At 42.7% G+C, this 23,282-nt stretch overlaps 2 protein-coding genes across 3 annotated transcripts; one reads left to right on the plus strand and one right to left on the minus strand.

Annotated features, from left to right (window-relative positions):
- Positions 1-234: 234 nt before the first annotated feature.
- Positions 235-4,114, minus strand: GON7 (GON7 subunit of KEOPS complex). Its single transcript, XM_007184256.3, has 2 exons — positions 3,843-4,114; positions 235-1,438 (listed from the first exon to the last, which is right to left on the minus strand). Exons 1-2 carry the CDS (start codon positions 4,048-4,050, stop codon positions 1,344-1,346), a joined length of 303 nt encoding a protein of 100 aa, XP_007184318.1. The 5' UTR covers positions 4,051-4,114; the 3' UTR covers positions 235-1,343.
- Positions 4,115-4,242: 128 nt separating this feature from the next.
- Positions 4,243-21,543, plus strand: UBR7 (ubiquitin protein ligase E3 component n-recognin 7). Of its 2 annotated transcripts, XM_057539186.1 has the most exons (11): positions 4,243-4,454; positions 6,389-6,522; positions 7,989-8,049; positions 8,928-9,023; positions 9,971-10,024; positions 10,577-10,682; positions 12,212-12,420; positions 12,596-12,745; positions 13,257-13,419; positions 14,825-14,886; positions 19,310-21,543. In XM_057539186.1, exons 1-11 carry the CDS (start codon positions 4,305-4,307, stop codon positions 19,400-19,402), a joined length of 1,278 nt encoding a protein of 425 aa, XP_057395169.1. In that variant the 5' UTR covers positions 4,243-4,304; the 3' UTR covers positions 19,403-21,543. The 2 variants fall into 2 exon arrangements, with proteins under 2 accessions (XP_057395169.1, XP_057395170.1); XM_057539187.1 differs by lacking the exon at positions 6,389-6,522 and having other exon boundaries at positions 4,248-4,454.
- Positions 21,544-23,282: the final 1,739 nt, after the last annotated feature.

Genomic DNA, 23,282 nt, shown 5'->3' on the forward strand with positions numbered 1-23,282 from the left:
TAAGCTCTGTAACTCTGGGCGAATACCCTACGTTAGAGTCACCTCTGAAATAAATCATATAATCCGTAAGGTTACTTCCAACTCTAAAATTCGATGACAATTTGTGTCTCAGTAGGTACATGCTACTTGATTTCTCTGCAGTTTAGCTATCTAAATGAATCAGGAAACACCAGAGTAAATGAAAAATGCCTTAGTCCCTCCGACAAGCAGAAAAGGAATACATACACACACACATATATTTTAGGAATATATACATATATATATTTAAAGGATTTGATAGTCCTTTGCTAAGCAAAATCAAAGTTTGACTACAGGATGACACTAAATATCTTTTTATATTCAACACAGGTTGCTTACCTAAAGACTTACATTTGTGTTAACATAAATAGCAAATCACAGCATAAAATCACACCCCATTTAACTCTCTTAAGGTACAGGTTAAACATATATCCATTGAGTGGTATCATCTCCAAAAGTCTGTATACTGGGTGTGAGTGTGGATTCAAGGTTTCCTTGGGTCTCTCTCAAGGGCTCTCCTTTCTCTTCAGTATTTCTCTCCATTGCCATTTTCCTTCTACTTACACAGAACTGCCATTCTTAAATTTAATATCCAATTTCCACCACTTGTTCATGTCAGTTCCTTGAAATGTAATTGTCCATGAGCCTTGACATGTACTTTTTATAACAGACGCAGAAGCTAAAAGATGTAGACATCACACAATTTAATCCAGAGGGTATTTAAAAAGTATAAAGAAAGAATTCACTTGCCAACATAGTGGATTTTATACATTACTAAATGTCTATTTTATCTCCATGGTCGGAAACTTACTTCTCACTCAAGAAAGAAGATTCCTGGGGCTTCCCTGGTGGAGCAGTGGTTGAGAGTCTGCCTGCCAGTGCAGGGGACACGGGTTCGAGCCCTGGTCTGGGAGGATCCCACATGCCGCGGAGCGATTGGGCCCGTGAGCCACAACTACTGAGCCTGCGCGTCTGGAGCTTGTGCTCCACAGCGGGAGAGGCCGCGACGGTGAGAGGCCCGCGCACCGCGATGAAGAGTGGCCCCCGCTCGCCGCAGCTGGAGAAGACCCTCGCACAGAAACGAAGACCCAACACAGCCAAAAAAAAAAAAAAAAAAAAAAAGTTCTCATTTAAAAAAAAAAAGATTCCTTTCTAAACATTTATTCTATCTTTCTTTGATGGAAACAGCAGAAAAGTTTCCTGACAAAATTGTCCCAGGGGAACAAAACAAATGCTTTCCAAATTAGAGCACAAGTCTTCCTTAAATGTCAGTGTGTGATAAATAAGATATCGTAGCAGTCTTTTAAATTTCATAAAAGCTACAGTTAAGTTGGTGTTTTTGGCCGTTTTGCAGATGGTCCATCTGAGTTAGTTCTGTTATCAACGTTATTTTCATCTTCTGCATCATCTTCATCATCACCTTTTAAAATAAATATTTATTGTATGACAATATGTTCATTGGTTAAAAGAAATATACATAGCTAAAGCAGTTGATAATGAGACCATTTCACTTTAGGGATTAATAAAACAATGGATATATCAAATTAGAAATATGTACAGTTAAAAAGACTTTGGGAATTTTGGTGTCTAAAACCTTTCTTTTCTATCAGTTTTTTTGGAGATATGATTCATATACCATAAAATTCACTTTCAAAGTGTACAGTTTATTGATTTAGATATTCACTAGGTTGTGCAACCATCACCACTAATTCCAGAACACTTTTCATCTTCCCAGAAAGAAATCTCATACAAATCAGCAGTCACTTCCCATTCCCCTCAGCCCTTGGCAGCCACGAATCTACTTTCCTATCTCTTAGATTTGTCTATTCTGGACATTTCATATAAATGAATCATAAAACATGTGGCCTTTTGTGTCTGCCTTCTTTCACTTATCATGTTTTCAGAGTTCATTCATGTTGTATAGCATTTATCAGTACTTCATTCCTTTCTGTTGCTGAATAATATTCCATCGTATGGATATATATTTTGTTTATCTACTCATGAGCTGATGAACATCTGTGTTGTTTCCACTTTTTAGCTATTACGAATAATGCAGCTATGAACATTTGTGTGTTTGTTTTTAATGGGAATACGTTTCCAGTTCTCTTGGGAGAACTAGGAGTGGAACTAGGAATCCCTAGGAGTAGAATTGCTGGGTCGTACGACAACTTTATGTTTAACTTTTTGAGGAACTGCCAAAGTGTTTTCCAAAGAAGGTACACCATTTTGCATTTCCACCAGCAATGTATGAGGGCTCTAATTTCTCCACATCCTAGCCAAGACTTGTTATGGTTCTTTCTGATTACAGCCTTCCTAGTGGGCATGACATGGTATGTCACTGTGGCTTTGATTTGCCTTTCCCTTAAAGTCAATGATGCTGAGCATCTTTTCATGTGCTTTCTGGCCATTTGTATATCTTATCTGGAGTACTGTCTATTCAAGTCTTCTGCACATTTGGTAACTGGATTCTTTTTTTTTTTTTTGGTCATTATGATGATTTTTTTTCAATTGAAGTATAACTGACCCACAACACTGTTAGCTCCAGGTGCACAACACAGTGACTCAATATTTCTGTACATCACAAAATGATCACCACTATTTGTCTTTCTAGTGTTGCGTTCTATCACTTTTCTTTCATAATTGTTACATTTTTGAAATTTTGTATATGTTGAAATATGATTCATATAAGATAAAATTTGTCATTTTAACCTCTACAGCTTTTAACAAAGGAAATTCAAACCGAAGCTTTATGGGGACCTCATTAAACATACAAAAGCATGTCTTCCTGTATGAAGATATTACTGACCCACTATTAGTAGAACAGGCGGCAGTTACTTTTTCAGTAAGTAATGATATATATATATATATATATTTTTTTTTAAATGGCTCTACCTATACCTGTCCTTATTCCAATGATAATATTTTCAACGGATTAGAGAGGAACTTTTGGAGCCAAGAACCAGGACTTCTCTCTCATGGAAACAATCTATTATCTGAAGTTCGTGTAATATTCTGAATTGGTTCCTTCACATTATCTGGCAATCAAGATGGAAACAAGATGGAAAGGAAAGGAAAGGACAGTACAGTTTAAGCTCCTCTACAGAGGAATTAAGTCCTGATTCTAATATTTAGTTCTTAGGTTCTTCAGCTCAGGGTAGTCAAGACTTAAAAAAAAACGAATACACTTAAATTTCCCGTTTCTACTTTCAAACTGCACCTACAAAACTGGGAAAGGAAAGGAGTCCCTGAGAGTTAAGACTTGTTCATCTTAAATCTGTTGCAATCTTCGGAACCTGCTCCTATTCTGTGACAGATGGCAGTCTTCCAAACTTGTTTGTAATTTCACACCGGGGAAAATTCCTTTCCATCCTTCAACACCCAACTTAGAAGTCACGCCCTCTCTGAAGTCTTCTTGGGTTCTCTAGGTTTGCAATAGCTACAGAGGAGCCTAGGGTCATCCTTCTACTCTTTAATAAGAGTGTTTGTCTGTCTGACCCCTCAGCGGTCAGAGTTCCACAAGGACAGGAACTGAGTTTCATTCTTTCTCCAGAGCTCAGCCCAATGACTGGCATAGAGCAGTAGACGTTCAGCACGTTTTTGTGTGTGTGTGATATAAATGCAAAGAGAATCGTGAAAAGCAGCCCTGGTAAATGAGCCCAAGTACAGCCCAGATCTGGCGGAAGGTGCTAACAATTGTTAGTTGGAGTTCTTCCCCCCAGGCTCACTTTCTCCAAGTTTGCCACTCCACGCGGGCTCCCTGAGCCGACTTTCCCCGGGCGCCCCTGCCCGCCCATCTGTCGCTCCAGCACCGTCTCAGAGCTCACCGTCCAACGCCTCGTCTGGAGCCGCCGCCACCCGGTCCTGTGCTTCCCGCTGTACCGGGGAGCCGAGGAGGTCGGTCACCAGCTCCCTCATCTTAGCCACGCCCGACAACAAGCCCTGGAAAGGGTCGGCGACGTCCGGCGCCTCACAGGGCACCCGCAGCTGCTGTCGCTGACCTTCCTGCCCGACGTACTCGGCCAACAACTCCATGGACACCGCCGAGCTTCCAGATCGCGCCACGCTGACGCGCCACCCGGAAGCGGAAGCCAGCTCGCCGCCGGCGCAGGCGGGAGAAGGGAGAGGAGTAACTTCCGTTTGTCGGAAATCGCTCCTCCCACTTCCTTCGCTCCCCGTCTCTGGGATTGGTGCCTGGCACTGCGGCCCCGCTTCCTCCGGCCCCGCCCCTCGCGACCGTTTTTCCCGCCTCCGCCGGGGCCGAGAGGCGGTCCGGGTGACAGTTGAGCATGGCCGGAGCCGAGGAGCCAGCGGGGCGGCAGGCGGAGCTGGAGCCCGTGGTATCGTTGGTCGACGTACTTGAGGAGGACGAGGAGCTGGAGAATGAGGCGTGCGCCGTCTTGGGCGGCAGCGACTCGGAGAAGTGCTCCTACTCGCAGGTGGGCGCGCGGCCCGGGCCTCGCCTTCCCCAGGCTCCCCTGCACCTTCTCTCTCCCGCTGGACTTACCCTCTTCCCGCCTACCGCGGCCGGCACCCCCGTGGTGGTACGGGGCCGCTGTTCGTCGTACGTTTCCCCATCGCAGGCCCAGTTGTCCTATTACCCTTAGTCTCCTGAGCCCCCTTCCTCAGCCTGTGTCCAGCAGGGCTCTCCTTCTTTCTCGGTCTTCCTCCGTCCGGCCCCCCAGGATTCTCCAGGCTTTGGCCCTGGAGCGGTTGCTCTTTCCTTCCTTTCCTGTCTCTTCTCGGTGCCTCAGCTGCTTTTCACGAAACCGTCCCCGTGACCTCTCATATCCAGACATCTTTGTCCCTACTTTTCCCATCCTCAGAGCATTTATTAGGAATCGAATGGGAGAGTCAAAACAGAGTTAAAGGAGAGAGCTCGGGATTTGAAAATCTCCCCGTGTGGGCTGGGCTCCTGGACAGCTGGTTCCTCTGCAATTTAGTTTGACAAGTGCTAGCTGGTTTTTTGGAGAGAAGAAGCAAGTACCGCATCTGTCTGCAGTCTGCCCCCCAGGGGGATAGACCGGGACCCGAACAGCTGGTGGCACTGGCAGAGGAGGGGAGGGGAGGAGAGAAAGCATTTGGAAGATGTTGTGAACAAGGGTTTGAGGGGGTGTGGTGTCGTGTTTGGTGACTCATCCTATATTTCTAGGTACAAAAATGGAGAAAGGTGGGTAGAAGAAAACTAATAAGAGGTGAGAATTGGTAGGAGGAAGAAGGTTACCTTCCAAGGGGGTGGAGTGGAACACTGAAGGATGGGGAGGGAGACTTGGGGTCATTCTGTGGTATGGACTGAGATCATAATACCAGTTGTCATCATTGTCCGGTTGAGTTTACACTGCAAAGTGGTTACATTTTTTTAATACACCTTGTGTCAGCTGTGTTTAATGTTGGCTGGTATTTAAAAACCTTTGATCACCACTGAAACAACTTTTTCTCTGCTTTCCTTTTTTTAAAAAGTCTGTATGTAAGTTACCTTTGAAATGTAGTTAGGTTTTTGAAACAGACTTCCTTAACATTTTTTTTATTGTAGTGAAATATGTGGAAAAGTGCACAAACCACGTATAAGTGTTGGGAAAGCATAAACAAAAACACATGCAGGTACGTACTGCCCAGATCAAGAAATAGAACATTACCGGCATACCAGAAGCTTCCTTGTATCTTCCTTTTGTCTCCCCCCTTCCCAGAAGAGGGTACTATCCATCATCAGAATTTGCTTGTTTTTCTTTTAGCTTTTTACTTTGAAACATTTTAAGTCTACAGATAAGTTGAAAAAATAATAGTATGAACACCTGTGTACTTTCACATATATTCACTTTTTAACATTTTACAGCATTTGTTTTTTCTTTTACCCCTTCATTGTAACAGACTTTCTTTTTTCTTTTTTCCTCAACCACTTGAAAATAAATTGCAGACCATGACACCACACCTCTAAATACTTCAGCATACATCTAAAAATCAAAGGGATTCATTTAATGCATTGGTTTTCTCTTTGGTGGAACCACAAGCATTTTCCAAAATTAAGTATGATTATTACTTACATAAACTTACACACATTCTCCTACATTTTTATGTGTTGAAATGATTAAGCAGACCAGCTTATTCACAGCTGACTGAAAATATTAAACTTCTTTCTAACACTTTAAGAAAAAATTATATGAAAACAAGCACTAGTGTATGAAACATGCAACAGTGTTTTGGTATTCTGTTGAATAAGCTTTTTTATTAGCCTCAGTGTTTTTTACAGGAAAATCTTGACCACAGGTAATCTGATTTCAGTTATTTCTTAGATCATAGTATGGGCATTAGGTGACTCTGCCATGTTTTTTCCATTTTTTTCTCTCTCTTTTTCCATTTTGGGGCTGTCTTTTAGGGCTCAGTAAAGAGACAAGCACTATATGCCTGTAGTACCTGCACCCCAGAGGGAGAAGAACCAGCAGGAATTTGCCTAGCTTGCAGTTATGAATGTCATGGAAGTCATAAACTTTTTGAGCTATACACAAAAAGGTAAAACGGTCAGAAATTGATGCTGAATGCTTTTCAAATATTTAGATTCTTTTCCAGCTGCACTTTTTTTTTTTTTTAATTTTATTTATTTATTTATGGCTGTGTTGGATCTTCGTTTCTGTGCAAGGGCTTTCTCCAGTTGCGGCAAGCGGGGGCCACTCTTCATCGCGGTACGCGGGCCTCTCACTACTGCAGCCTCTCCTGTTGCGGAGCACAGGCTCCAGACGCGCAGGCTCAGTAATTGTGGCTCATGGGCCCATTTGCTCCGCGGCATGTGGGATCTTCCCGGACCAGGGCTCGAACCCGTGTCCCCTGCACTGGCAGGCAGATTCCCAACCACTGCGCCACCAGGGAAGCCCCCAGCTGCACTTTTTTTTCTTAATCTTTTTTTTTTTGGCATTCAAAGTAGTTGTGCACTGGTAAAATGTGATGTGTTTTTATATAATATAATTGGAGAGAGCAGTTTTTCCAGAGGGCCTTTTTTTTTTTAATAAATTTATTTATTTTATTTATTTATTTTTGGCTGTGTTGGGTCTTTGTTGCTGCATGCAGGCTTTCTCTAGTTGTGGAGAGCAGGGGCTACTCTTTGTTGTGGTGCATGGGCTTCTTATTGCAGTGGCTTTTGCTGCAGAGCACAGGCTCTAGGAGCGTAGGCTTCAGTAGTTGTGGCACGTGGGCTCAGTAGTTGTGGCGCACGGACTTAGTTGCTCCGCGGCATGTGGGATCTTCGCAGACCAGGGCTTGAACCCGTGTCCCCTGCATTGGCAGGCAGATTCTCAACCACTGCGCCACCTGGGAAGCCCGGCAGCCGGATTCTTAACCACTGCGCCACCAGGGAAGTCCCCAGAGGGCCTTTTAAAATAAAATTATGGGGCTTCCCTGGTGGCGCAGTGGTTGAGAATCTGCCTGCTAATGCAGGAGACACGGGTTCGAGCCCTGGTCTGGGAAGATCCCACATGCCATGGAGCAGCTGGGCCCGTGAGCCACAGCTGCTGAGCCTGCGCGTCTGGAGCCTGTGCCCCGCAACGGGAGGGGCCGCGATAGTGAAAGGCCCGCGCACCGCGATGAAGAGCGGTCCCCGCACCGCGATGAAGAGTGGCCCCCACTTGCCGCAACTAGAGAAAGCCCTCGCACGAACCGAAGACCCAGCACAGCCAAAAATAAATAAATAAATAAATAAATAAAATAAAATTATGGTGCAAACTCAAACTACTCCTGCTGCTCTGCCATTATTTTATTAGTGTTTGTGTAATATAGATATTTGTCTTTATGCATGTTAATCTCTAGAATTATTAAATCTTTTATTGTTATGTGCTTGGAGAAATTCTGGATGGCTACATGAACAACAACCAAGGTCACTTTTTAGATCCTAGAAGCCAGTTGAAAGAGGCTATGACATGAATTTAAAGAGTAAGTCATTAGATTTAAAAGAAAAATTAAAATCGGCTCTTCCTCCTTTGTTTCAGAAATTTTCGTTGTGATTGTGGAAACAACAAGTTTAAAAATTTGGAATGCAAATTATTTCCTGTAAGTAAGCACGGTAACTATAAATGCATGAAAAGTAGCTGTGATCGATATTTGTCCGAGTGGATAAAAACCAAGTATTTTCCAAAAAGGCAGTTCTTATGCTTATTCTTTGTAAATGGACAAATCAATATTAGACTGTATCCCATTTATTACTTTTTGGAAAACTAAGTAACCTTTTCAGAGCCTACAGTATAGATTGTAATTAATATGAAGGGTTTGGGGGGGAATGTTCTAAAGTGATTCAGGTTTAATTATGTTGATTGTGCTTATGCTTTAAGGTTTTTAAAGCAAAAGGGTTGACTTTAAAAACTGAATAAATAAAACTTGGTAATAATGAGTGGGTTATGTGCACTCAGAAGTTTTTCAGTGCTTTTTGGATAATAAAAACTATGCTTATACGCTTTCAATGAAATAACAGAAATGAAAGAGAAAATAAGGGACTTTACATTGTTCAGTCATTGCTAAAACTGTCATGCTTTTTCCCTCCTCAAAGATTATTTTTAGACAATTTCCTTGCCTGCTTTTTACCTCCTAGTAACCTGGGGGCTTTGGCTATCACATTTGGGCATTAAGAAGTCTTTTGAAATTCTAGGCCAATGTCAGCTTACATAGGTTGATAATTAATATTTATGATTCATTTTCCCCCAATTGCTACAAAGAAGGCATAGAAAATAAATTTTATTTTTTCCCTGTATCCTGGAAAAAGTATCCCTTTAATAGGAACGAATTTTTTTCCTTTGTACTTTGAAAGTTAAAGACCAGCTTCTGGTGGGGGGGAGATATTTAATGCACAAATTTATTGAACGCATAAATTTCATGATGCATGAAATTATAGTTAAAGTTAGACCATATTATATATTGAAATTAATATCTTTCAGGACAAAGCAAAGATAAATTGTGGCAATAAGTACAATGACAACTTTTTTGGATTGTACTGCATTTGCAAGAGACCTTATCCTGATCCTGAAGATGAGGTAAGAGATTTAGAGGTTAGCACCGGGACTGTGTCATCTCTAGCCTTCACTCTTCAGCCTTTTGTCATATTTGACCCTTTAGCTGTTCAGCAGGGATTTGGGGATTGTGAAAGGATTCTAGATCTATCCCTTCTTATGAATCTGGGCTGGAGCTACAACCAGAACAGATCCCAACTATTCTTCTCATTCTTGTATCATGAGAATGAAATATTGGACAGGACTTTCTCAAGGCCAGAACTTTTTTCCTTCCTCCCCCTCTTTGCCTGCCTGTTTGCTCCATTCCCCTGAACACTTTCCAGAAAATGACCTTCAATTTCTTGCATCCCTGCAAGGAAAGAAATAGGGTGTACAAACTGGATCCTCTTAAAAATTTCAGTTAGAAGTACACACAAAATTTAAAAAGAATTTTTCTTCTTCCTCACTCGTATACCTTCTTACCTCCCAGAAACAACCACTGTTAACACTTTTTGGTATATGTATTTTTAAACCTTTTTCTGTGCACATATAAGTGAGTGAATGTGAGTTTTAATTTCTAGTTTCCCTTTATTTTGACAAAAGTGAAAATTCTGTGCATTCACTTCTGCAACTTGCTGCAATTCACATTACCTCCCTGGGCCTGGGTTTATGTCTGAAGTGAGAATACATTACTTATTTATAAAGTTTTATGGGAGTCAGATATTAAGTAACTGCTATGAAAGCTTTGATAATTGCTCACAAAGTGCTTAACTTAATGTATTCCTTCTGTAACACCAGTTCATGGAGATTGAACTTCTTTGGCCCCTTAAATTGCTGTTTCTCCCTGTCCCCTTGACTTCTGGCATGTGGATAGCAGTTTTACAGAATTGGTAGAGAATTATTTAATGTCTAATTCTAACGTGTGCCAGATTTACTTTGGTATCCCAGAATTCGCTGTAATCATTAACAAACAAATGGCTTTCCTGTGTTAGATTCCAGATGAGATGATCCAATGTGTAGTCTGTGAAGACTGGTTCCATGGAAGGGTAAGGAGAGCTTTTACCTTTTAAAGACATTGTCTTTACAAAAAGAGAAAAGATCTTGTCTTTTGGAATTTACTATATTTTACGTTATAATTACTCTTCTAAAAATATAGTAAAGATATGATCAGCATACTAGTGCAATATATTTTTCCCCCTGGCTGCGTTGGGTCTTCGTTGCTGCACGCGGGCTTTCTCTAGTTGCGGCGAGTGGGGGCTACTCTTTGTTGTGGTGCGCGGGCTTCTCATTGCGGTGGCTTCTCTTGTTGCGGAGCACGGGCTTTAGGCACTTGGGCTTCAGCAGTTGCAACGCGTGGGCTTAGTAGTTGTGGCGCGTGGGCTCTAGGGTGCAGGCTCAGTGGTTATGGTGCACTGGCTTAGTTGCTCCATGGTATGTGGGATCTTCCCGGATCAGGGACCGAACCCGTGCCCCTGCATTGGCAGGCGGATTCTTAACCACTGCACCACCAGGGAAGTCCTGCAATATTTTATAAAATAATGGGCTTTTTGGACAACTTAGTGATCACAAGGAAAATGTTCGGTTTTCTGTGTTCACAGCATCTTGGTGCCATTCCCCCTGAGAGTGGAGATTTCCAAGAGATGGTGTGCCAGGCTTGCATGAAACGCTGTTCTTTCTTGTGGGCTTATGCTGCACATTTGGCAGGTAAATGTCTCTGTGGAGTTGGTATTCCACCAACTTGTGCTGTATGTTCAGAACAATTTGTATGTTCAGTACATAATTTTTATCAACTAGTTTTAACTGGACTCTGCTGAAAAAAGTATAAGATCTGTTCCTTCTCCACAAGGTGCTTATAGATAGATTGGGAGACTACCAAGAACAAATTTGTACTTAAATGGCATGATGCAGAGTATGGGTGAGACCAGAATTAGAGAAAGTGGAGGAAGCAGTTTTGAATGGGATTTTGAAAGATAAAGAGATAAACATTGTTCTTAAATGTAAGACATGCTATTGGTTGGGGAGAGGTTGGTGGTATAGTTTGTCATATAGTGCTTTTATTATACTCTAAGAAATTGACCCCAAACCACTAATCAGCAGTGAATGTTCTTGAGGCATTAAATATTTTATTTTATTTGTAATGCTATATGTGTTTATTTTTAAAGTGGCAGTTACCTGCTGCTCTGGCCTCATAATTTCTTGCCCTTCTCACCTTTAGGGAACACTTCACCATACAAACCACAAGCATCATCAGACATTTTTGATTTGTCTCAAAGTTCTTAAACTTGGTGTGCTTTCTTTCTGTTCATACCCTTTCCAATTAAATCTCACTTTCTGCTGGACCTGAATTTATTTCGCATTCATCAGGTTTTCTTTTTTTTTTTTTTTTTTTTTTTAATTAATTTATTTATTTTTATTTTTAATTTATAGCTGTGTTGGGTCTTCGTTTCTGTGCGAGGGCTTTCTCCAGTTGTGGCAAGCGGGGGCTACTCTTCATCGCAGTGCGCAGGCCTCTCACTATCGCGGCCTCTCTTGTTGTGGAGCACAGGCTCCAGACGCGCAGGCTCAGTAATTGTGGCTCACGGGCCCAGTTGCTCCGCGGCATGTGGGATCTTCCCAGACCAGGGCTCGAACCCGTGTCCCCTGCATTGGCAGGCAGATTCTCAACCACTGCGCCACCAGGGAAGCCCTCATCAGGTTTTCTTAACCGTTCCCCTCTGCCCCTCCTTCATTTCCTTCCCTGTCAGCAGATGGCCTCATTTCCTACTAAACTGAAATGCCATCATGCAAACTGAGTTCCCTTATCATTTCTCTTCTGTCCTTCACAGTATTTCTGTCTCTACACGCACCCTTTCTGATTTCCTTCTCTCATAAAGAAAAGCTGTTGTTTTTTCTAAAACTGCCCTTCTACCTGTATTTGCAGTTAAATCTCTTCCTATTGCCTCTTGCTTCTTGAGGTGTCCCTCTGTCTTTAACATGTATAGTATTTTTTTTCTCTTTTACATAGAAAGTGCTTAAGTAGTGATTGGTATTTTTAAATGATCTTTTCAGTTGTTTGACTCTTTGGATTAGGCAGGCATAACCTAAAAAAGTGTTATTTCCTTTCTTATTATTCCAGAGATTAAGGTTGACTTTCTCCTTTTCCAGATTCTGAAGTATGTTTTAATCAGACTAAGTGATTTCATTGGCTAACTGGTCTGTGGATATGTGTGTGTGTGTTTTCAATGAACCCACAGTAACCAAAGTAACTGCTGAAGATGATGGGTTGGTGCTGAATGTTGATGCGGTAGGTGACCAGGAAGTTATCCAACCTGAAAATGGAGCTCATCATGATGGTGCCCTCAAAGAGGATGTTCCAGAACGTGGAAGGGCTGCTGAGAAGGAATTTAAAGCAGAGCAGATGAACGAACCATGTACCAGCTCTAGTTCTGAAGCTGATCTCCAGGTAACATGAAATCTGAGGTATAAAAGAAATAAAACTTAAGCAAAATTAATTCTGTAAGCTATATAGCTTTGGGTTTCAATTGTACCCTTTGCCTAAATAAATTCTTTGACAAAATCTAAAGTATGAAAACTATGATAGTTTAAAAAACACACTTCAAAACTTAATTTAATTTCAGACAGCATTTAAGAATCAGCATCTCAACACAGAATCACAGTCCGGCTGCAGACTTCAGGAGCTTAAAGCTAAGCAGTTTATAAAGAAAGACACCGCCACCTATTGGCCCCTGAACTGGCGTAGCAAGTTATGTACCTGCAAAGACTGTATGGTAAGTACCTGATCAAGTTCAATATTAGTATGTTTTGTGGACTGATGCCTAAAATAAGAGCCCCTGAAAAGTATATTTATAAAACTGATATTAGAGTATAGAGAACTGAAAATTTTTTTATATTAAGCAAATTTATGAAATAGTATTTGCAGTCCTAATGCTTATGGAAGAAATTAAGAATTATGCAATACTTTTTATTTACTTAGCTTCATTTCAGTGGAAAATAGCTTATCTTTTTTATATCATAAAATTGCTTGGAAACACATATTACTTGAAAGTTACAGTAAGTCAGTGGTTTTTAAATAAAGATCTCTTAGATCGTACAATATCTACTGGGAAGTTGGGAGGTTTCTAAAAGAGATTTGGGCAAAAAGAATAAAACGTTCAAGCAACTCTGCTAAAAGGCTCAGGTTTTTCTGGGTATTAATTAAATTTTTAGTGATTCTCATGAGGTTGACTTTCTGAGAATGATATACAGTTCTAATGGGGAAACTGGTTTTATTTTTTAAAGAAAATGTATGGCGATCTAGATATCCTGTTCCTGACAGATGAATGTGACACAGTTCTGGCTTATGAAAACAAAGGCAAGGTTGACCAGGCAACTGACAGGAGAGACCCTCTAATGGACACCCTTAACAGCATGAACAGAGTCCAGCAAGTGGAACTTATTTGTGGTAAATATTGTTTGTGAAAGTTCATGAAGTTCATGAAGTTTCCTTCACTATTAAAAACAGTTATGTATAAGGAGGACAACTAATACCTATTTTAATTTAACACAAAGATGGTTTAAGTTTGGAATTTTATAGTAGGCCTCACCTACACTTGCTTGATTGTAATGTTGCTGGGTATTTAGCTGCTATTTTCATTGAATTAGGGTTACATGCTAGAATAATTACATGCTTGAGAAACCGTAACATGCTCTTTTGCTTAAGGGTAGATGTATGAGTAAACAATAAAAGGAAATCAATTTCTTTTTCCATCCACTGAAATAATTTTCATTGAACATTACGTGTCATCTTTTTGAGCAAACCATGCCATCTTTTTGACAGTTCTTGAGGATGCTTCAGTGGTTCACAGGAAACCACTAGAAGGGAAACATTCCCAAACCCTTAATTACAGGCTTTTACATTTTTTCCCCCAGTATGCCCAACTTATTTTAGTGATTTCTATCCTAGCCATTTCTACTCGGATGCAACCATTTTTGTGCCCCTTTTTTGACATTGATTATTCCTGTCTTATATTTGTAACTGTTTGATTAATTTCCTTTTGCCTTTATTGGACTGAAAGCTTTCCGAGGATAGAGGCTGCATCTAAAACATTTTTGTAGCCCTCAAGGTGCCTTGTACGTAATATAAATTGTTGAGTGAGTGCACGAGTTTTAAAACTTAATGTTTGGGGCTTCTCTGGTGGCGTAGTGGTTAAGAATCTGCCTGCCAATGCAGGGGACACAGGTTCGAGCCCTGGGCCGGGAAGATCCCACATGCCGCAGAGCAACTAAGCCCGTGTGTCACAACTACTGAGCCTGCGCTCTAGAGCCCGCGAGCCACAACTACTGAGCCCACGTGCCACAACTACTGAAGCCCGTGGTGCCTAGAGCCCGTGCTCTGCAACAAGAGAAGCCACCGCAATGAGAAACCCACGCACCGCAACAAAAGAGTAGCCCCCGCTCACCACAACTAGAGAAAGCCCGCGCACAGCAACGAAGACCCAACGCAGCCAAAAATAAATAAATAAAATAAATTAATTTAAAAAAAAAAATAAAACTTAATGTTTGACAAGTACAAGATATTTCAAGCACTAGAATTCCAGAGAAATGGAAAACTTTTAAAAAAATTCTTAGCTAATCTTTTTGGGAATGAGGATATCTCTGTTTTTTGAGGGTTTTTAAATGAAAAAGGGTCCCAGATGTCAAAATGGAGGAATTTGAGAGAAATTGAGAACACGTTTCTATGCAGATTTCACTTAAAGAAAAATGTGGTTTAGACTAACATACTCAAATGTCAATGGTAAGAAATATTTTGTTTCTAAATGCAAATGGCTTATCTAAAGTTTATGTCCTTTTCTGTTGTTTTGATTTAGAATACAATGACTTGAAGACTGAACTTAAAGACTATCTCAAGAGATTTGCTGATGAAGGCACAGTAAGTTGAGTTAGAGTTTTAATCATGCCTTCTATGTTTTGAATAAAGTATCTTTTTTTTTTTAGTGAAGTATAGTTGATACACAGTACTATTTTAGTTTCAGGTGTATAACATAGTGATTCAACATGTTTATAGATTATACTCCATTTAAAGTTATTACAAAATATTGGCTACATTCCTTGTGCTGTACAATATATCCCTGTAGCTTATTTATTTTATACATAGTAGTTTATGCCACTTAATCCCCTACCCTTCACTTGCCCCTCCCCCTCCCTCTCTCCACTGGTAACCACTAGTTTGAGCTTTATATCTGAGTCTGTTTCTGTTTTGTTATATTCATTTGTTTGTTTTATTTTTTAGACTCCACATATAAATGATAACATGTAATATTTGTCTTTCTCTATCTGACTTATTTCACTAAACATAATAATACCCTCTAGGTCCATCCATGTTGTTGCAAATGGCAGAATTTCATTCTTTTTTATGGCTAATATTCCATTGTGTCTGTGTGTGTGTGTGTGTGTGTGCGCACGCGTGCGTGCCACATCTTCTTTAACCATTCTTCTGTTGATGGACACTTAGGTTGCTTACATATCTTGGCTACTGTACATGATGCTGCTGGGAACATTAGGGTGCATGTATCTTTTCGAATTAGTGTTTTCAGTTTCTTGTATACATACCCAGAAGTGGGATTGCTGGATCATATGGTAGTTCTATTTTTAGGTTTTTGAGGAACCTCCATACTGATTTCCATAGTTCATTTTCTTTGATGAAAAAGATGACTGAGAGCTTAATGCAGGCAGAGGAAAGGGAAATCAATAGTAGTGAAACAGCAATGGACTAGCCACAGCAGGAGTCCTTCCCAACCCTCCGGATGAGGGACGGAGCAGTCATCCGTGATCTGGAGAGAACAGTTGTAACTTAGGAGAGGGCCGTTGGATCAGCCATACTGATTCTCCTAGTCCCGACCTTCAAGCAGGGATTTTTGGAGAAGGAAGGAAAAATGACCAGGCAGAAAAAAATGAAAGCCAGACCCCTTTTCTGTGATTTTTGAGTTCTAGTTTAAAATAAAAGAACTTTATATTGGGGGGCTAAAACATTTCTCTTGCTGGTTAGGACGGTCTATATGCTTTTAAGGGTGACACTAATTCTATAATGTGTAAATTTTTTTATTTTTTTATTTTTTTGGCCACGTGGCACGTGGGATCTTAGTTCCCCGACCAGGTATGAGCCCATGCCCCCTGCAGTGGAAGCAAGGAGTCCTAACCACTGGACCGCCAGGGAATTCCCATGTAATCTTTTAAAATAGCTTTCCAGGGACTTCCCTGCTGGTCCAGTGGTTAAGACAACGCACTTCCACTGCAGGGGGCGTGGGTTTGATCCCTGATCAGGGAACTAAGATCCCACATGTCACGGGGTGAGGCCAAAAAATTAATTAATTAATTAATTAATTTATAAAATAGTTTTCCAGTTGAATTTACAAATACTTCCTAGCCCTTTACTACTCATACATTTATGATGGACTTTTTCTTCTAAAATACTTTTCTATCTTCCAAAGGCAGATATAAAGCAAAACTTTTCTTTTCATGGCCTACAGTTGTCCTTCTGGACAAAAAATGTTTTGCTCTGCTATAGCCAGACAGACAAATGAAGTCAGACATGGGTCTGACGGACACTCGGGACATGCCCGGAAACTTGCTTTCTTGGAAGAAGTCTCTGCCAACCGAGTGCTTTCTCATAAATGTGGGAAGAACTTGTAGCTGCCTGGATATCTGGCAATGCTGCCTTTCTGCAAAATGAATTGTGGAGTCCAAAGTTAAAGAGACTTCCTAAATGGTTTTCTCATTTTTTAGAGAATGTTCCTCACTGTCACTAGGGACGGACGTCTTCCTGCTTCCCAGCAGCTCTTAACAGACAGTTATTCTCATTTCTGTTGCAAAGGCTGTCCTCTGCTTAATGCAGCCTCAGGCTTCTCTCTCACTGGAACTAAGAGGGTCCATGGATGTAACTGTTTTGGGGTTTTTTTTTTAATAAATTTATTTATTTATTTTTGGCTGCATTGGGTTCTCGTTGCTGCATGCGGGCCTCTCATTGTGGTGGCTTATCCTGTTGCAGAGCATGGGTTCTAGGCACATGGGCTTCAGTAGCTGTGGCACATGGGCTCAGTAGTTGTGGCTCATGGGCTCCAGAGCGCAGGCTCAGTAGTTGTGCTCACGGGTCTAGTTGCTCCACGGCATGTGGGATCCTCCTGGACCAGGGATCGAACCCGTGTCCCCTGCATTGGCAGGCAGACTCTCAACCACTGCGCCACCAGGGAAGCCCCGGGTGTAACTGTTTTAACCTCGGCACTGTTAGTGGACGTTCAGGGTCTTTCAGTTGTGTCAAAGCACATGCTCTTGCCTCTGCTTTTGTGTAGTTTGTGGTTGCTGTGCTCTTTATTGATTTTATTAGACACACACTTAAATTCACATAAAAGAAAAAAAGTAGGTATATTGTCTTTTTCCATTCACATTTGAAACAGTTTTATCCGGAGTCTTCACATCTGTCTTCAGTGTATGGATCTTTGTGACAGCTAGAGCCATTCTTCATGAGTCTGAGATAATCTGATGTGATGATTTAGAAGGACAGAAAAATATTTTTTATTGTTTGTTTTTGACATTACTAACTAGATCTTTACAAACACCTTAAGTTGTCATAAAGCTCGTCTGCTTTGGTTGTATTTGGCTATAGAAGAGAATGCTAATAAGGTCTGGGTGTTGTCAAATGATGGACTGCCCTTTATTTAATGTTTGTGTCTGACTAAAAAATAATAATAACACTTAAGACACTACACATTTTCTAGGACAAACCAATAAAATGATTCATTATTGGACCCAGGTATTTATTCTTTAACATTTCTACTCTGCATGTTGGCTGTGACCATTTGAGGATGCCTAGAAACTAAAGATTACACGCTCTAATTTGTGTAATTTGTGGGCTTTTAGGTCTCCTCCTACTATATCCTTGCCAGAGAAATGTCCTTGTATTGCCTTTCAGCGTTTAATGTTTGTGATCCGAGCTAGGGACAGATCCTTCACATTGGAACTCCCCAGTATCCTATTTATTAGCATTTGTAAGTGTGCGTTCCCAAGCCCAGCGCCTTAGAGCTCTGAGCTGTGGTTGCCTCCGAGTGCGTGAGCATCTCGATCTTGAGTCTGTGAGGGGTTCTCATTCCTCACAGGTTGACCCCCAGCTGACTCTTGGTGCCTGTGAGACTGGTGTGTCAGCTGCCAGTCTGGTGTGGAGTTCTTTCATTTCGAGGAGTTGTCAGATCATGTCTCACCCCAGTGGGTTATTCAGGTTGCCTGTGCCATTTGGGGATGTCGCGCTCTTACCCCTGGGGAGTGGAGAGGGAGGTTTTCGCTTTACACACAAGTATTTGTCCTCTTTCTTCTCTTTCTCTCTCTCTCCCTCTTGCTCACTGTACTCCAGTGCTTTCTTTTTCTTTTTCTCTTTCCCTCCCTCTCCCTGCCCCACCTTTATTCCTTAATAAGAATAAGAATGTGTTACCTTTGTAATTAAAAACCATGTTAACAAACCTGTCAGTTGCGGCACGGACTCACTCTTGGGGTGAGCAGGGACTCCTTCCGGGTAGGCCTGGTTTACTTTTTTATCCATATTTCCCCTTATTTTCTTATTTTTGATATTTTATTTTGCTAATAGAAACACTTTTATGTGATGTTCTAGTCCTTTTTCCGATAAAATACAAGATAAATTTCTCATTTTTATTGCATAACATGGATATTCCATTTACTGGGAGTACTGCTTCCATAGTTTTTGCCAATTATTTTTCTATTTATATAGCAAACATCTGTAATTTTGGACTCTTGAAGAGGGAAGAGTTTGGGGGTTCCTTTTTTTTCAGTAAAGGAGAGAGCACACATCTCAAAAAAAGCAGATTTTGTTTGCTGTGGGTGCTTCTGCGGAACTGAAGGACATTCCCAAGACAGCTGTGTCCTGAGGGAGGGCAGTGGCCTCAGGCGACCATTAGTCCCCTCAGTTTTCGTCCTGGCTCCGCCACTTTTCTCTTCGGCTGATATTCATTGAGAACTTACTCTGTGCTGGGCAGTGTTTTACAGGCCTTACATCTCATCTGCTCTTCAAACGGCCCTGTTAGACGGGTGCTGCTTTCATCTCATTTTAATGAGGAAACCGAGGGCGGTGGTGGAACCCACGCTCCGTACCAGTGCGCTGTCTGCCTGCCGCGTGACTCTGGCCGGTCTCTGAGCCAGGACGAGCTTGTCTGTGCAATGGAGATAGGATAATTAATTACACGTTAAAACAGTCCTTATCAGCAGTATTGTTGGACTTGACTGTGAATGTTACAGCCAGTTAGTGCTGTTCTGTGATGTTCCCTGTCCTAATCTTTGCTCTCCCTCAACAGGTGGTTAAGAGAGAGGACATCCAGCAGTTCTTTGAAGAATTTCAGTCAAAAAAGAGAAGAAGAGTGGATGGGATGCAGTATTATTGCAGCTAGACTGGAGTGTGGCGCCTCCTCATCCAGCCAGTGAAGATGCCACTTACTGTTCCAGGAATAAAAGAGGCATATTTCACCTTTGGTCCCCTTTCTGTCCTCTCCTTGGAGAGACCTCCGCCTGCTGATTTCACAACCAGCATTCTTCTTTCTGACTCAGCTAAATGCAGCTCATTCCACAGACTTGAGCCCCACCACGCCAGTCCAGCCAGGGTTATTTGCTCATGAGTTTTCAAGAAGTTTGATTTGGTTTTGAGAAAGTAAACTAGTTTGGTTTTTTTTCCCCTTATGATTTGCTCTTTAACTCCCAAGTGTGTCTGCCCTGTCACAGAGCCGCCGTCTTCCAGGACCAGCTCTGTGAAGGTCTCTTCCTGTCAGCTCCAACCTCCATAGATCCCCCACCCCTACGATCGTGGTTCCTTGGGTCAAAGCTTCCTCAAGCCTGTTCTGCCCCTTCTCCCACATCCCTGTTTTCTGAGGTTTGGTCACAGCTTAGAAGGGATCTCAGAGCTTGCTTCCTTCAGGCCAAACCTCCAGAGTAGTCAGGGCTGATGGTTTCCTGTCCTAGATGTTTATCACAGGCAAGGAGATTGGCTGATGGCAGGATTGAGGAAGCCTACCTTTGTTACAAATTTTACTAATAAATTTAAAGTGAAAATTTCATTCACAAGTCTACTGGCACTAGAATATTAAAATTTCAGTACTGTAGTGCTCACAGGGCTTCCTGGAGAAAATCTGCCATTATACTGGTCCCTCTCTGCTGCCTAGAAAATAGACCGGGTACTACCCTGTGAAATCTTGGTGGTTTACAAAGTCCTCTGGGTTTCTTTATATTATCAGGGATATTCATAAGCCTAGATTATAAACAGACCTAGTTTGATATTGTTCTGTTAAGAAAATGGTATTAGAACCCCCAATAAATTATTATTTTTCCCCTTAAATCTGTGCTGAAGAAAAAAGATACTGGCTTAGCTTACTTGTAGCGAGCAGGGCAGTGAGTGCTCTGTGTTGGGGGACTATGTGGAAGAGATCCCAAGCAAGGCCCTAGGCTGTGCACATGATGAGCTTTATGTATATAAACGTTACTGTCCACAGCTGAGTCCCTAATGACTGTGAGATCTTTTGAAGAACCTCATGGGATGTTGTATAAAACCCCATATTTGAGGGGATGTCCTTTCAGTTGGTTTAAAATCTCTTTAAAGCCCCTCAGTCTATGTGGAAAACACCTTTTGATAAACAAAGAGCCCTCAGTTGCTCTCTCCCTCTGGAGGAGCGTGGTCTTTCCTGACAGTAGACGACACACTTTGAGGTGTGAGACTATACGCATTTGAGGCTTTGGGGCCACAAGTGTATATTAATATTTTTTGTGTGTCCAGCAGTCACAGGTGCCCACTGATCCCTGGATAAGTTGAACTAGGCCTACAGAAAGCCAAGGACTTAAAGAAATAGTACAACTCGTTTTTCTGCATCAAACCTCCTAATCACAGATCCTCATGAAGAGTGACGCGTGGAGCTGGAAGGTCTTGTGGCCACAGGAGATGCTTGCGTGCTCTGAGCTGGCCTTGTAGAAAGGATGGAAAGGCTAGGGTGAGAGCTCGCGGCATCTTCAAGATGGTTTACATCCCCAGCTTGGGAACTCTGTCCCAAGTCTGAGGATTTTTGAACCCCCTCTGCAAGGTGGTACTAGTTGTGTACCGACCGTTGTGGCCTGAAAGTTTATATCTTCTCAGACATTTGATTTAACTATCAGAAAGTTCCTTCCTTCCTTATGACAGGCCAGGACCCAGTCTTGGAGGTGATGCATTACTGTGCAGCACAACACAAATCACCCAGTGGTGAAGGGCTTGTTTTAGGAAAGGTACTGTTCCTTTTACATTAACCAGAAAACCTCTTTTTTTTACCTATTGTTAATAACTAGTTTTCTTATTGACTGTATTGGACCGTCTCTTCTTGTAGAGACTGATTTTGGCCAACATGTGGCAGTTGATATTAATGCATGTTTTATGCAAAACAAGAATATGATATTAGTTACTTTTAAGGAATTCTGGCATTGTATGTGCATTTTTGTAGAATTGTTACTGGACTTACATACTTAACTCTAATCAGGTTTCTGTAAAATTTAAATAAACCAATTCAGAATAGTGGTTTTTCAGATTGTTTTTAGTCACTTTTAAATGTACACAGCCTCCCTCGGCAGGCTGTAAGAAAATGGGCCCACTCGGCGGCTCTGCCTGCCCTGGGGCCCTGCTCCAGCAGCGGGGATGGTTTCTGTCTCTCCTGCTGTTCTATCTGATTAGGCCTGATCCCAGGTCCCGCTGGCAGAGCTCCTTCACTCCCCTCCCCACCCCCACTTTACGGCACCTCTGAGGAGGGAGGGGCCCATGATTCCCTCTGGGGCCTAGATGAACAGAGAACAAAGAAATGGGCGTGGGTCATGACCTATCGCAATGGGTTCAGGTCCTGCTGTGTGCAGGGGAGAGGGCTGGGAGCCCACAGGCCAAGGAGGAGATGAGGTCCACCTCATCCATAGCCATTCCATAGCCATTATTTCAAAAGTAAATGTGAGAACAAACCAAGAAGCCAGTGTAGAGGCCCATCTTTGGCCTCCCCGCAGCTCTTGCTTGGAAATGATTCACGCTTGAGGTCATCACCTGTGGTGAGTTAAGCTCAAGTGAATGAAGTGCTCTGTGTAGGCCAGGATTATATAACCATCGATGCTGGGAAGACAGCAGTTCTCCCAGCTCCCCCAGAGGACCCCCGTGGACTGGAAGGAAATCGAAAGAGCAATCCCAGTGATAACCGGACCTCGGCAGCGACCTAGTTAAGCTCCCACGGAGGGTGAGTGTGCTCTGGGGAAGGCGGGGAGCGCAGGAAGCCAACCCAGCAGCGCTCCCAGCACCAGTGAGGCTGCCCCCAGTCAGCTCGCCTGGAAGCGGCCGCCAGACACAAGCTGTGGCCTGAGGGGCATCCGGCATTCGGCACCGGGCCAAAGCCACACTCTACCTCACTTGTGCCCCGAACCACTGGGCATTAGACAGCTTGCGTTCCATACTTAGTCACAGGATCCCTAGGTTGGAAGGGATCTGAGAAGTCACCCAGCCTCACCTCTCGGGATGGGGCCCCTCCCTGGCGGGTGATCCCCACAGGGGACCAGTGCTGGTCTCGGCCACCGGGCTTCCATGCCTCCATGCTCTTGGTGGCAACACCTCCCCTTCCCTGCCGGGCGACTTGAGGCGCCTTGGCCTTTCTTCTCTCTCAGCTGCGGGCGTAAATCCTGTGAGCCCTGTGGAGCCCGGCTTAGGAGAAGCCAGCGCCCTGGAAGGTGGAGAGGAGAGAAAACCAGGCCCTCGGTGATTCGCGCACTGAGCCACTGGGTAAGTCTCATCTGAAGCTCATACGACTTGTAGACGTTTGTGTAGCCGGGAGCACTTCTGCGGTTCTCTAGCTGCTGCTTCTGAGCGCTTCTAGTGACGGGGCGCTCCCTACCGCACACGGCGCTCGTCCCCTGCTCTCCCAGTCTTGGTGCCTTTTCCTGTGGAAAAAGTCTGGACACCTCTGGCCTTTTCCACTGGCCTCCCATCCAAATCTTTGTTCTGGTCTTCTCCCAGGGATTCCTTGGTTGTTCCTGGTGTTCTCCAGCCCCTGCTTAACTTTGCCTCAACTGCCCCACCTGGAGACTCCCATCCCCCTGGAGATGGCTGGGTTTCTCCTCAGCCATCTATCCTCCTGTGTGGAGCCTGTGGCTTGTGCTACTCTGTTTCTCCCACTCACGTCCCCGACTCCTGGCTTCCCTCTCTTGCCTCTGCCTCAGGCCTTAAGGCTCCTGGATGCAGCTGACCTGTAGTTAAATGAGCCAAATTGAAAAGTTCTACAGCTGTATTGG

The sequence above is a fragment of the Balaenoptera acutorostrata genome (assembly GCF_949987535.1).
Source record: "Balaenoptera acutorostrata chromosome 3 unlocalized genomic scaffold, mBalAcu1.1 SUPER_3_unloc_1, whole genome shotgun sequence".
In the NCBI taxonomy this organism is placed as follows: domain Eukaryota; kingdom Metazoa; phylum Chordata; class Mammalia; order Artiodactyla; family Balaenopteridae; genus Balaenoptera; species Balaenoptera acutorostrata.